Raw genomic sequence first — 15,014 nt, 5'->3', positions numbered from 1 at the left:
TTTGTGGCAGAAGTTAATTCAGAATTCTGTAGGTGATGTTCAGTGTCTTATTTTAAATAATATTGAACTTTAGAAACAGTACACAATATACTTTGTAAACTGAATGTTCTCATTTCCGTTAAGGTAATTCTATCATGCAACCAACTCAATTATTTTTGGTACAATTGTAAATAAAGTGGAATGACAGGGAAGGGACTAATTTTGTGGCATTAATGGGCAAGGAAGATATTATCATATACCACTGCCAAACTCACCCTTTAAAAAACATTTCCCTTGTAAATATATAGTTTATAACAACTTTAAGAAAATATGTACTGGCTAGGCATAGTGGCTAATACCTATAATCCCAACATTCTGGGAGGCCGAAGTGGGAGGATCACTTGAGGCCAGGAGTTCAAAACAGGCCAGGACAACACAACAAGACCCTTACTCTACCAAAAAAAAAAAAAATTAACTAGGCATGGTAGCATGCACCTGTAGTCCTAGCTCCCAGGAGGTGAGGCAGAAGGATTGTTTGAGCCCAGGAGTTTGAGGCTCCAGTGAGCTGTGACCATACCACTGCACTGCAGCTTGGGCAACAGAATGAGTCCTTGTCTCTTTTTAAAAAAAGATAAAAAGAGAGAAAAGAAAATACTTTATTTGGTAGATTAATAGTAAGTATACTGAATGCCCATCTGATAGTACTTATAAAATGGTTTACCTTTTTACAGTTCTCCAGAGGAAAGTATATGTCTTATCACCGCAGGCTATATTCAGTAACACTTATATGTGCTGTTGTTTTATACAGTTGGGTTAAAGGAGAAATTTAAATGCTACAGATATTTTGTTGCTTTTTCCCATTTTATCATATGTTGGTTTTTAATACCTGTATCTTCATCTGAATAAGCATAACATTGTAATTAAGATCAAGTTCTGGAATCAGCCACTCGGGTCTGAGTTTTGGTGTAGCCGTAGACTTTGTCTTGGCCTTGGCCTTAACCTCTTTGTGCCTCAGTTTCCTCATCTGTAAAAGAGGGATACAGTGTACAGGGATAGTGGTGTCAACCTCAGAGGGTTGCTCTGAAGGTTAAGGCATTTAGGTCAGTGCCTGACACACAGTAAGCATTCTGTAAATACCGCTGTTATCCTCAGCTGTGCCCCTTGGAATTCTGTTGCGATAGAGTGTGTGAATTTACTAAAGCTCCTTCTGCTCTGGTTTTTAAATCTGTGATGTGTATGTCTTCTTTCCAGGCTTGAAAGATTGTCCTGGCCTTTTTAATTTTTTTTTTTTTTAACTCCTGTGAAAACTCCAATTTCAGTGAAGGACATCTCATCATGCTAAGGTCACACATGACGAATGGTCTTTTATTACCGGCTGATTACAGTTAACCCTAATTTCTTTCATGGCAGCCATGCGGCACCTTCCATTTAAATAGAGCTGTTCTTGGATGTGATTTTTTGAGCCTCTCTGGATTTAATTCTAATTTAACTTGCCATTCCAAGTGGGACTGTTGTGCAACCAAAGTCATGATTCACTCATTTGTTCTCTCTGGATCTAATTATTACAACGTGGTACCAGTGAGGCCCCCTCAGGCGTTCATTCACTACTCTAAATGGTCTAACCTTCTGGGGAAAGAAGTGGGCCTTTAGTTATTATTCTTTGGGGCTGTACAGATGTATTTGGTATGGAATTTGGGAACACAGTAACAAGTGTTTTACCTGAACCATTTTCATCATACCAAGCTTATTACTAAAGATTATTGGAAGAATGCTCTACTGGTGTGTGCAGTAGTTACTTGCACATTCCCATTCTTTAAAATAAGGCCAGTTTTTGAAGCGCAGAAGTCAGGTTGCATGCCTGTGAGGATTCTTCAAGTGCCTTCTGAACAAAGGGCATGTTGCTCAGAAAGCATAGGTAAGGCAGAGTGAAAACACCCAGCTGTTCTATTACCTAACACCCCTTCTTATGGGCAGCCCCCAAGTGAGATGGGGCAAGATAACATTGCCAGGAGTAAGGGTCTTTCCCTCACTTTTTCCAACTTATCGAAATGCCTGTTAGGGTCAAAAGAAAGACTTTTGTTATTTCATTCACCAGCATCCTACACATTTATCAGTGGCCTCCCACTGAGAAATTTAATTGTAAGCAATACTTTAGAACACACTGCTCTTGAACTTAGAGGAAATAATTGAGACATTTATATCATGTATTTTTAATGGTTACCTAGATTCCCAGATATTCACTAGCCACTTTGTGTAGCATTGAAAATATGAAACTTGGCCAGGCATGGTGGAACACGTCTGTAATCCCAGCACTTGGGGAGACTGAGGCAGAATCACTTGAAGCCAGGAGTTCAAGATAAGCCTGGGCAGCATAACAAAACCCCATCTCTACAAAAAATTAAAAAGTTAGCTAGGCATGGTTGCGTGTACCTGTAATCTTAGCTACTCGGGAGACTGACGGGGAGGATCACTAGAGTCCAGGAGTTCAAGATTACAGTGAGCTATGACTGTGCCACCTAGGCCACCAGTCTAGGTGACAGAGCAAGACCCTGTCTCAAAAAAAAAAAGGAAACTCAGGGAAATGGGTGTAGTAGTGTGGAATTGAGTGCTCATTGTCTGAAGAATTGGAATCAAAGTATCCTAGTAAGAATTAATTAACCAATTAAGAATTAATAAATTAATTATAAAATTAAAAATTAGGAATACCAGGCTTAATAATGCATTATTTATTCTATTTAGCAAACTTTTTTTTTTAATGCCCACAATGTCCTAGGTTCTGGAAATATGAAATTACTTGGTACCAACAACTCGACTGTCACCTTTCCAGCCATGGACTTGGCTCAGACAAACCCCAGTCCACGGTTGTCATCCACTTGCCGTGCCCACTGACTGTGGATTTATGCTGGGGATCCCAGCACAACAGCAGCACTCTAGGAGCTTGGACTGTCCTGTCACCTTCCTGTGTTCTTCATGTTCTTCTGCACTTCTGGTTCGCTGTTACCTCAGCTTCACTTACCTTCCTACCTTTCCACAAAAAAATCAAATCAGCAGTTCCGAAAGGCATAGCTTAGCTAGGATTCTTTGACATGTGAAGATATCTCTGCCATTTAGAAAGGGGAACCAAGGAGAAAATCGACCCATTGAATGTCATTTCAAAGACAGCTTTACTGGGTACAACTATTCATTGCATATATCCTTTTAAAAAATGATTTTTATTGTACAGATACCTTTACGTATTTGTTCTTCATAATGTTCTAAAACATTTCACTTAACTCTTTTTTTGAGACAGGTCTCACTTTTTCACCCAGATTGGCGTGCGGTGGCGTGATCTTGGCTCACTGCAACCTCTACCTCCCCGGCTCAAGCAATCTTCTCACCTCAACCTCCCAAGCAGCTGGGAGTACAGGCACATGCCACCACACCCAGCTAATTTTTGTATGTTTTTGTAGAGACAGGGTTTCACCATGTGTTACCCTGGCTGGTCTTGAACTCCTGAGCTCAAGGGATCTACCTACGTCAGCTTCGCAAAGTGCTGGGATTACAGGCATGAGCCACCACGCCCGGCAAATTTTTGTATGTTTTGGTAGAGACGGGGTTTCACCATGTTGCCCAGGCTGGTCTTGAGCTCCTGAGCTAAGCAATCCACCTGCGTCGGCTTCCCTACGTGCTGGGATTACAGGCGTGAGCCACCACACCTGGCCCACATTTCACTTTAGAATGAGGAAAACCAGGGCTGAGGTCCTATAGACAATCCACCTGTCTTCATTTTGATGTAAATTCAAAACTCACAGCGAAGCCATTTCATGGCCTTCAGGGTTTTTTTGGTTGGTTTTTCTTTTTTTTATTTTTTTACTTTTCTCCTTATATACAGATAGCAAGATAAATAGCTAAAATCAATGAAACTCAGCAAAAGCCTCTGTGTGTGTGTTTATGCATAGTTACATTTAGACTTCTATATATTCATGTGTAGAAAATATACAAAACAAAGTGTTCTTATAGACTTTAAGTTATAACTTGCAGAAAACAAATATTCTATCATTTTCTCACTTTTAAAAGATGTTAAACATTGTACAACACTATGAATGACTTCATTTTTTTCAGGAAAAAAAAGGAAGTGCCAAGATCAATATTTATTTTCATAACTACATATTCCAGAAATGAATTGCTGTTGCTCTGTTATCACCACACAGTCTTACTTGTTCACAGGAATCAAACCCAGTGATAAAAATATACCTTGTCAGGAGTAACTAACTACAGCTGTTTTACGTGAGGCAGGCCAGCCACACTATTTTGACTCCTTTCACGGTAGACCCCAATCCCTGCAACTGTGAGTCAATTATGTGGAAAATCACAAATCTGCATTGATAAGAAAGCTGAAAAAGGTGGCTTGGCCATACATAACATGTGTTCTTTTGTTCTACTAATGTAGATCTTGCATAAAACTGTTTGAGACACAGGTAGATAAATATTGTTTATATTTGACCTTACCTAACATAAAGCTTTGTTTGCCTAATTTATTAGTAAAAGGGAGAAGGTGCGCTGAAATCTTAAGACACTTGTGTGCAGAAAGAGACTTTCAGAAAAAAATTCACTGGAGCAATATAAAAGTGCAAATTACAAGTAGTCTATATGTCCATCACTTGGGAAATGGCAATGAATATTCACTGGACTCCCACCATATTTCATGTAACTGCATAGTTGGCAAACTACAGCTCATGGACAGAATACAGCCCACTGTTTTTTGGTTTGTTTGTTTGTTTGTTTTGTAGAGATAGGGTCTCTCCGTCTTGCCCAGGTTGGTCTCAGATTCTTGGACTCAAGCGGTTCTCCTGCCTCAGCTTCCCAAAGTGCTGGGATTACAGGCTTGAACCACTGTGCCTGGCCATCCCACTGTTTCTGTAAACAAAGTTTTATTGGAACATAACCACATTCATTTGTTTTTATATAATCTATGGGTGCTTTCATGATACAGTTGTAGAATTGATTAGTTACAACATGAGACTGTGTGGCCCTCAGTGTTGAAATAAAATATTTACTATCTAGCCCTTTACAGAAAAAGTTCACTGACCCCGATCTAAGTTGAAAAGTCATCAACTGTGAAATGCCCCATTACTTTATGTACCACTAATAAAAAAATTACACCAGTAAAACTACAATAAGCCATCAATTGTAAGAAGCATTCTGATTTTAGAGATGGTTAAAATATTAAAAATAGATCTTAAAATTGGTAAGTTATAAGTATATAGCACTTCAAATAAGTGAATTATGGCATTTATATCAACACAGATGAATCTCAAATGTTAAATGTTGAATAAAAAAATAAGAATAAAACAATTTTCAGAATGATATAAACAGCATGATATTATTCATATGACTTAAAAAACAATAAAAAGAATGTCTGTAAATGCAGGTATGAGTAGGTAAACAGAATCTAAAAGTATTGGAAAGAGGTAAAGAAAACTCAGGATAGAGGCTTTTCCCTGGAAGGAGGAGAAAGGACCAGGATCATGGTGGAAAACAAGAGGGGAATTGATCTTTATCAGTAATGTTCAACTTTTAAAAGAGGTGATTTACCAATAAAAATTAATTTTTAAAAGCATCAAAATGTGAACAAGCTGGAAGAAAATATATCAAAATATTAACTGTAATACATTTTGTAGAGTAGAAATATGAGTGACTGCTTTTTTATTGTATGTCACTGTCATTTTAAAGAACGTCATGGATAACTAAAAAAGATGAGTCATTATTTCTGTCTCAATCGAAAGAGATTAAGATTTTTTAAAGTACATGTTAATCAATTACGTGACATTATAAACTAATCCTGTTTTTCTACTGGGGCATTCAGATTAAACAACATGCAAGTCAGGGCCAAATTTCTTAGTTAAAACTTTGTTTATAATGGTGGTACAGCTAATCCTTAAAGACAATGCATGTTATTCCTCACCACAAAGCAACTCCAACTAGAAAAGTTAAATGTCAGGTGCGTTTCACCAAACAGAAATAACTTGTCATGATTCATGTTACTGATGTCATTCCTTTCAGCTGGACCTCACTTGTTTTGAAGTGTACCTTGTGATTTTACAGGAGTTTCTATGTTGTCACATGCAGTGCAGACCTTCTTGTGACTTATTAAATGTATCATTTTGTCATTCATTTGTCTGTAGCAAGGCTTCTTATAATCTTCTCTATCAGGATATTCAGAAATTCAAAACCGTGAGATGGTAATTTACCCCTACCAGATTGTTTCTTCTGATCATGAGGAAATACTCACCGACCACTGCTTTCGTTTTTTTTCAGTTTTTATTATTGTCGTTTGAAGCATGTCTTTCTCTCCCTTGGAGTGTTTTGCCAGAAAGAACTCACGCTGCCTGCCTTTCAGGATTCAAAAAGTAAGATCTGCCCAAGAGAGTGGTAGCAAGAACGATGGTCGTGTGGCCTTGAGTCTGTGAAGCTGTAGTGTCTGAGACAATGTTCCCATGCCACTAGAGCCAAAACGGGGTGCTGTGCATCTCACCATGTAACTCCACTTTTTCTTTTTCCAGTTCAATTTCACCATTTAGTATTGAGAGCACAAGACGCCAGAGACGGTCTGAATCCCCAGACTCCAGAAAACGGCGTATCCACAGATGTGATTTTGAGGGATGCAACAAAGTGTACACAAAAAGTTCTCACCTGAAGGCTCACCGGAGGACACATACAGGTACCGCTCTGCAGGGCTTCTCACCTGTGAGCCACTGGGAGTCCATAAAGCGCCGGCCACTTACCTCAGGAGCCTTTCGTACTCATTCAGCCTGTGTACCTCTCAAATCCGGTTCCCTCCTTCTAGGCGGAGTGTATTCTCTCTCTCGAGAAAGAGAGAAACTGGAGAAACCAATGAAGTATTTGAGCTTTTAGAATGCTGGGAACACAGTGATTTAGTAGTCTTTCTCATAATCAGCATCACCACTTAATCATTATATAGTCTATCAGTTTTAAAAAATGTCCACGTGGTACATAAAAGAGGAAGCTGAACAAAATTATTCTCTCTTAAAGTTAGTATTTTATCCATTCCTTTAGATCGTGCTTTTTTCTCTCCTCAAAACTCTCTCCCAAATAGCAAATAGGTAAGCAACTGGAAAATAAAAAATGACAGATACGTAGCATTGTGGGAAGTTTTTACAAACATTCAGGCATAACTCCATTTAATTTGCACTGGTATTTTTTTATATAGGGAGAGGAGTTTTAGTATTGACAGTTTTCAGAAAAGGAAATTGATACCATAATTTACTCACTACCTTTGCCACTGTTCCCCTATCCATCTAGGAAATGAACTGGTGACTCTGCACTTAGCCCCTGCCCACCCCATCCTCTGCCTTCTGTGTCCCTCAGGTGGCATCCTCTGGCTTCCTGAACTTCCAGTTCCTCCTGGATGCCTCTAGTGCAAGGCCCTGGCAAAAGACTGAAGATTGGAAGAGGGCGCCACAATTCCACCACCTCTTCTAAGAAGAGTGGTGACTGGACTGTGTGAAGCCCAAAGAAGCCGATAGAGCAGGGAAACTCACGCACACATTCTCGGTAAAACATGGCTCATAGCAAGCAAGTCCAGTCCAGTGTCTTTCCTTGACAGTATCTGTCACTGACTGGAGGCTTCACATGTAACAGATTCCCATCTCAGACATGTGAAAATAACTGTACTCTGTAAACTGCCTCACAGCTTAGGTATCAAAATAATTGAAATTAGCATCCTTTTCCGTTTAGCCCATGTTACCTCTCTGCTCCCTATTCTTTTCCCTTTCCTACTTAATTAGAGACAGGGTCTCACTATGTTAGCCAGGCTGGTCTTAAACTCCTGGGCTCAAGTGGTCCTTCCACCTTGGCCTTTCAGAATTCTGGGATTACAGGTGTGAGCCACTGTACCCAGACTCCCTATTTTACTTATTCTAGATTCTTCCTTCTCTATGATTCTGAGCTTCCCAACGAGAGGTTTTTATCTGTTTGTGAGGCTCTACTTTTAAGTCAGTTTCTTTATCATTAAGGCAAAGAATGAGTGTGAAGACATGGAAATTGAATAAGTATATTCCAACCTGTCCGGGTGCGGTGGCTCACGCCTGTAATCCTAGCACTTTGGGAGGCCGAGACGGGTGGATCACGAGGTCAGGAGATCGAGACCATCCTGGCTAACATGGTGAAACCCCGTCTCTACTAAAATACAAAAAAAATTAGCCAGGCATGGTGGTGGGCGCCTGTAGTCCCAGCTACTCAGGAGGCTGAGGCAGGAGAATGGTGTGAACCCGGGAGGCGGAGCTTGCAGTGAGCCAAGATCACACCACTGCTCTCCAGACTGGACAACAGAGTGAGATTCCATCTCAAAAAAAAAAAAAAAAAAGTATATTCCATCCTACCAGTAGATAGTGAGCACAGATCATGGCAGGAAGTATGATTAGGCCATATTACTGACTTTATAGGAGCATTTCTGTTTTTTAAAAAAAATTACTTTCTACAATGATTCATCACATATTTTGAGTTATTCCTATTCTCTTTGAGCTTTCTGGAATACATATTAGCCTCATTTTCACACAGACACCTCTACTTCTCTTACCCAAGTGATGAACAGTGAAAGAGAGGAAAATTTTTAATCAGGTACTATTAAAGGATTTAACTCCATGGCAGTATAGGATTGCATCTTACAGATTCTAACATATACCATGAGAGCAGAGGAGACATCATTTATGCATTGTAATTCAGAACAATCTGAACCTTGAATGCTATGCTGAAGCAGAATTCATTAGCTTGGCTATTAATACAATGAAATCACAGACTCTAAGGGTCAGAATGAACTTTATATGTTACAGTCTAGTGTTTCCTAATTAGGGGGAACCCCTTGCGTGTCATATTTCACAGAGAGCGAGTCACTGCTATGCAGTTTTCTGCATACTTATGTGTATTTTTAAAAATTTGTTCTTAACAACCAGATGGTTGTAGCTGTTATTATATTTTTTGCACTTCTGGCTGACTACTGTTTCCACATTAGTAGTTTAAGCAACTCTCCTTAAGTGCCCTGAGTGGCCGCATATTCTTCTGCAACACAATCTGAAGGCAGAGTTTTCTCTTACAATGTCCAGTAGCCTCTTACGGTGCTGTTTAGGTCTTAGAATCTTCTGGTTGAACAGAATGACTCTAATGATAATGCTATAATTTTCACTCATTGGCCCTGGTGTTCCTCTCACTGTCATGAACCAACTCACATCTTAATTCTCCAGATCAAACACCTCCAGTTTTCTCAGCCGTGTCTTCATAGGTTCACTCCAGCTGATCATTGTGTCTTTTTAACTTTTTATACCACAAATTGAGGGAACACATCCTGTGAATGGACTTCTCTTAATACAGGTGTACCTCAGAGATATTGTGGGTTCAGTTCCAGACCACCCCAATGAAGTAAGTATCACAAGAAAGCAAGTCACACAATTTTTTTGTTTCCCTATTACATTTAAAAGTTATGTTTACACTGTACTCAAGTGTGCAATAGCATTGTCTTAAAAAAGTATATATCTTAATTAAAAAGCACCTTGTTGCTAACAAGTACTAACAGTCATCCGAGCCTTTAGAGTCATAATCTTTTGGCTAGTGGAGGGTCTTGCCTCTGGGTTGATGGCTGCTGACTGATCAGGGTGGTAGTTGCTAAAGGTTGGAGTGGCTGTGGAAATTCCTTAAGACAACAATGAAGTTTGCCACATCAGTGGACTCTTCTTTCATAGATTTCCCTGTAGCATGTGATGCTGTTTCATAACATTTTACCCACCATAGAACTTCTTTCTAAATTGCAGTCAATCTTCCGATGCTTCTTTATCAACCAAGTTTATATAATCTTCTAAATCCTTCATTGTCATTTCAACAGTGTTGACAGCATCTTCACTGGGAATACATTCCATTTCAAGAATCACTTTTTTTGTTCATCCATAAGAAGCAGTTCCTCATTCATTCAAGTTTTATCATGAGATTGCAGGAATGTAGTCACATCTTCAGGCTCCACTTCTAATTCTTTTTTTTTTTTTTTTTTTTTTTTTTTGCAACAGAGTTTCCCTCTCATTGCCCAGGCTGGAGTGCAATGGTGCAATCTCGGCTCACCACAGCCTTCGCCTCCCAGTTTCAAGCGATTCTCCTGCCTCAGCCTCCCAAGTAGCTAGGATTACAGGCATGTGCCACCACACCTGGCTAATTTTATATTTTTAGTAGAGACAGAGTTTCTCCACGTTGGTCAGGCTGGTCTCGAACTCCCGACCTCAGGTGATCCACCTGCCTCAGCCTCCCAAAGCACTGGGATTACAGGCGTGAGCCACTACACCTGGCTCCACTTCTAATTCTAATTCTCCTGCTGTTTCCACCACATCTGCAATTCCTTCCTCCTTAGAAGCCTTGAATCCCTCAAAGTCATCAATGAGGATTGAATCAACTACTTCCACATTCCTATTCATGTTGATTTTTGACTTATCATGAATCACAAATGTTCATAATGGCATCTAGAATGGTGAATCCTCTCCAGGGGTTTTTTAATTTAATTTGCCCGGATTCACAAGAGGAATCACTAGCTATGGAGCTATAGTCTTATGAAATATATTTCTTAAATGATAAGACTAAAAGTCAAAGTGACTCCTTGATCCATGGGCTGAAGAATGCATGTTGTGTTAGCAGGCAGGAAAACAACATCCATCTCCTTGTACATCTCATCAGAGCTCTAGGGTGACCAGGTGCATTGTCAATGAGCAGTAATATTTTTCAAGGAATCTTTTTTTCTGAGCAGTAGGCCTCAACAGTGGGCTTAAAACATTCAGTAAACCATGCTGTAAAATCCAAGCTTTGTTGTTACATTTATACAGCATAAGCAGATTTAGCATTCGATTTAGCATAATTCTTTAAGGGCCCTAGGATTTTCAGAATGGTATATGAGCCTTGGCTTCAGCTGAACGTTACTAGCTCCATTAGTCCCTAACAAGAGTCAGTGTGTCCTTTGAAGCTTTAAAGCTAGGCATTGACTTCTCGTCTCTAGCTCGGAAAGTCCTACATGACATCTTTCAATAGGAGGGTATATCATCTACATTGAAAATCTGTAGGTTAGTATGGCTACCTTCATCAGTGATCTTAGCTTGATCTTCTGGATAACTTGCTACAGCTTCTACACCAGCACTTGCTGCTACAACTTGCACTTATATGTTACGGAGAAAGCTTCTGTCCTTAAACCTCATGAACCAACCTTCGCTAGCTTCCAGCTTTCCTTCTGCAGCTTTCTTACCTCTCTCAGCTTTGAAGAATTGAAGAGTTAAGCCCTTGCTCTGGATTAAGCTTTAGCTTTGGGGGATATTGTAACTGGTTTGATCTTCTATCCAGACCACTCAAACTTTCTCCAAATCAGCAATAAAACTGTTTTGCTTTCTTATCATTTGTGTGTTAGCTGGAATAATGTTTTAATTTCCTTCTGGAACTTTTCCTTTGCTTTCACAACTTGGCTAACTGGCTCAAGAGGCCTAGCTTCCAGCCTGTCTCAGCTTCCGACATGCCTGACTTGCTAAGCATAATCATTTATAGCTTTTGATTTAAAGTGAAGATGTATGACTTTTCCTTTCACTTGAACACTTAGAGGTTATTGTAGGGTTACTAACTTGCCTGATTTCAATATTGTTTTGTCTCAAGGAATAGGGGGGCTCAAAGAGGGAGTGAGATGGGGTAGCAGCTGGTCAGTAATTAAGTCACAACACACACAACATTTATCCATTGAGTTCGCCATCTTGGGTACAGTTCATGGAACCCCAAAACAATTACAGTAGAAACATCAAAAGTCACTGATCACAGATCACCATAAAAAATATACTAATAATTTAAAAGTTTGAAATATTGCGACAGTTACCCAAGTGTGACACAAAGATGCAAAGTGAGCACATGCTGTTGGGAAAATGGCACCGGTAGACTTGCTCGACTAGGATTGCCACAAAACTTTAATTTGTAAACACACACACAATACCTTCGAAATGCAAAAAAGTGAAGTGCAGGGAAACAAGATATGCCTGTGTATGCAAAAATGGTGTTATGTTTTTTAGCAGTTTACTCTCTCTACTAGGTTATCTAAATCAAAAACTGCTGACAACTGTATCTTGTCTAACCCTTGTACCTATAATAGATTTCTTTTAAACCTAAGCATGCAATGTTTTATGTGTGGTTGCCGTCCCTTAATGATGGCTTTGCTTGTAAGTAGTGTGTTCCCTATCACTGAAAGTGTTGAGGCACAGGCTGGAAATACAGGACAGAATCATTATTCTGAGGGTTGCACATACTTTTTCAAGTCTAAGAAATAATTATTCTATATTCATTTTCTTGATTTGGGCCCATTATTCTAGTAAATTGAAATGACTTGAAAGTTCTCTCCACCCACTTTGCTTTTATTATTTTTGCTGTCTGTTTCAGCTTCTTCATCTATGCCAGGTAATTAATGAATGTATTGAATGGGATGCGTTCAAGGAAAAACCCTAAGACATGATCCGAGAGGCCTCCATTCAAATAGGTCTTAGTTCTTTAAACAGTAGCCAAAATCCACCTAGCTCTCCTGTTTCCAGCTCACATTTCTCTGCCTCACAGTTACATCTAAATGTCCATGTGAAATACCTGCCCAAAACCAAGATATGTCAAATCCATTCATCCACTTAGCAGAGAGATAGTTACTATGTGCAAGCATGGCTTCCTTGAACTATTATCAGTCAAATAACATTATTTTAAAAAAGAAAGAAAGTGAAATTCTGTTGATTTTCTGTAACTAGTTCAGAATGAGCCCATCCTGACTTCTGATTTATAATTATGTATAAGATTTTATAACAGCGTTCAAAGTGAAATCAAAACTAGTTCTCTAGGGAATCAGGTTGGTTTGCATGCTCTTAGTAAATATCTTCTTAGCCTTTCCTTTGCTTCAGGCATATTGAGTAAGTTACTTGTGTGTGACCAACACAATTCATTTGGAGTTTGGGATTATAACAGTTGACTTACGAGAGCCATGCACGCTATGGGAGGGGAGTAAGTATCAGTGAGAAACTTCCTTTGAGATAGTTAATTTTGCCTTTAATGCTTGATCTTTCTGTACCATGTAAGTACCTAATAAGTCATCTTTTTATTTACAACTTAGTAACTTAAACATATTTGTAGGTATTTGAAAGAGGAACATTTTCTAGATATTAGCAAAGAATTTAGAGTAGTAAAAGAAATGCTGAGGAGTGCCTTTCTAAATTAAAAATAAGTATATTTTCATGAATGTACAGTTTAGATAATAACATGAAGATGTGACCAGGTATTTTTTAATGACCTGCTTGTGCTTAATCATTTAAGGCATGTTAAAAAGGAAAAACTGTATCTCAGCCGTCACATACACATTATTGTCAGCAGGGAAATTATATCCACTGTCTCAATTGTGGGTCTCTGTGCGTGAAGCAGTTTACAGAGTATCTTAAAAAATATTCATATTCAAAAATAAATATTAGTACTTAAATGAGTATGCACTGCCATTTAAATTAATATGGTCATTTAAATATGTGCTGTACGAAACAATTATGCACTATGGATTCCCTCACATTAAGAATTCTATTGCTTATTAACTGATTAGCATTTGAATTTTAGAAGAAAATAATTTTGTGAATTTGGTTTTGCTATTTAGAATTCTCACTATTTTCTAAAACATAAATGATCTAGTAATTTCTACAATGCAGTACAAGCAAGTAACATTCAGGCATCAGTGATTCCTACAGCCACTAGATGGTGCACCAGAACCAGATGTTGGGTCTAGTCTAGCAGAGGGTCTGAAAAGAAGAAACTAGAACTCTCACGGTATATATGACATGACATTAAAATGGAACAATGACACTGACATTATCAGTGTTCTGCAGAATATTACAATTTAATGATGAAGTTTTAAAAAGGCAAAATAAAGATAAAATCAGATTTTTTTGCAAAGGAATTGCAATATGTAAAAATAGTCTGTTTCAAATGAATCTGGAAATACTTTCAATCCCCAATTGACATACTGTTCTCTAATAAATTTGTGAGGCTCTGTAAGTAATCCCGTAGAATACTCATTTTAATTCATATATGAAAACCATATACCTATGACCTTAAAAATTAGTAAACTTAAGGTAGTCATGTTTCTTAGGAATTATTCATATCTGAATTTTGTACACAAAGGAAGTTTATTCATATAGAGACTTAAAAATATTAAGCAGTTATGATTTAATGGTTTCCAGAGTATGTTCTTCCCAACCTTTATGAAACCACACATTATTTCATATTTTTTCTCTTGATGAATGAAGCCTCTGTAATTAATATCAAATACTATAACATATTTATTCCATTAATTATATTTGATTACGTATTTGGAATGCACATACGCATATGTACACACGCCCCTCCACACAGTGATCCTAAATGATTGCAAATTCTGTCCTTTCTCACTTTCTTACTTGTCTCATCATTTCTTGCTGCTATTCCTGTATTTCTCGCTTCTAATTTGAATCTTCATCTTCATTTACTGGATGAGATTCTGAAGTGGTTTGAGGATATTCCTACAAAGAAAATCAGGGGCTTTGTGACAGCTGTGCATCCTGGTGGCCTTTTGTTCGCAGGTGCTTGTGGTTGCTAGGTCTTAACTTCAGATCAGTGAGTGCTGCTGTTCATGACTTCACATCTGTATTCATTAATTAAATAACTCATTCCACATAAAGTTCCATTTCAGACCCCCCCCCATCTAGGTTCCTTGTTAGATAAAGCATAGGGCTTAGTGATGCCAAGATAATAAATCATTTAAGAGCACACTGACATTTTTCAAGGAAAAAATCCTCTCCCTATAAGTTGTTTGTAAGTCCTGATCAAATAGCTCGTGAATATGAGCTATATTGGTAACTGCTGAGATATAAGGAAATATAATAGAAATATCACCGAACTTGAAGTCCAGAGACAAAAGTTTCAATCTGTCTTTGGCCCCTAACTGACTGGTGAACTTAGACAGACTACTCGTGTGAATTATTCTCAGG

General features: G+C 38.5%; 1 protein-coding gene across 6 annotated transcripts in view; it reads left to right on the top strand.

Annotated features, from left to right (window-relative positions):
* Positions 1 to 15,014, top strand: part of KLF12 (KLF transcription factor 12) — a 460,616-nt gene that overhangs the window by 424,551 nt on the left and 21,051 nt on the right. For all 6 annotated transcript variants that reach the window (XM_038007736.2, XM_073014388.1, XM_073014391.1 and 3 more), the window contains one exon: positions 6,522 to 6,679. In XM_038007736.2, the coding sequence (XP_037863664.1) occupies positions 6,522 to 6,679 (158 nt within the window). The remainder of the gene's footprint in view (positions 1 to 6,521; positions 6,680 to 15,014) is intronic.

This window comes from Chlorocebus sabaeus, chromosome 3 (genome assembly GCF_047675955.1).
Source record: "Chlorocebus sabaeus isolate Y175 chromosome 3, mChlSab1.0.hap1, whole genome shotgun sequence".
Classification (NCBI taxonomy): domain Eukaryota; kingdom Metazoa; phylum Chordata; class Mammalia; order Primates; family Cercopithecidae; genus Chlorocebus; species Chlorocebus sabaeus.
The sequence above is the reverse complement of the archived record's forward strand: the minus strand, read 5'-3'. Positions and strand labels throughout refer to the sequence as shown.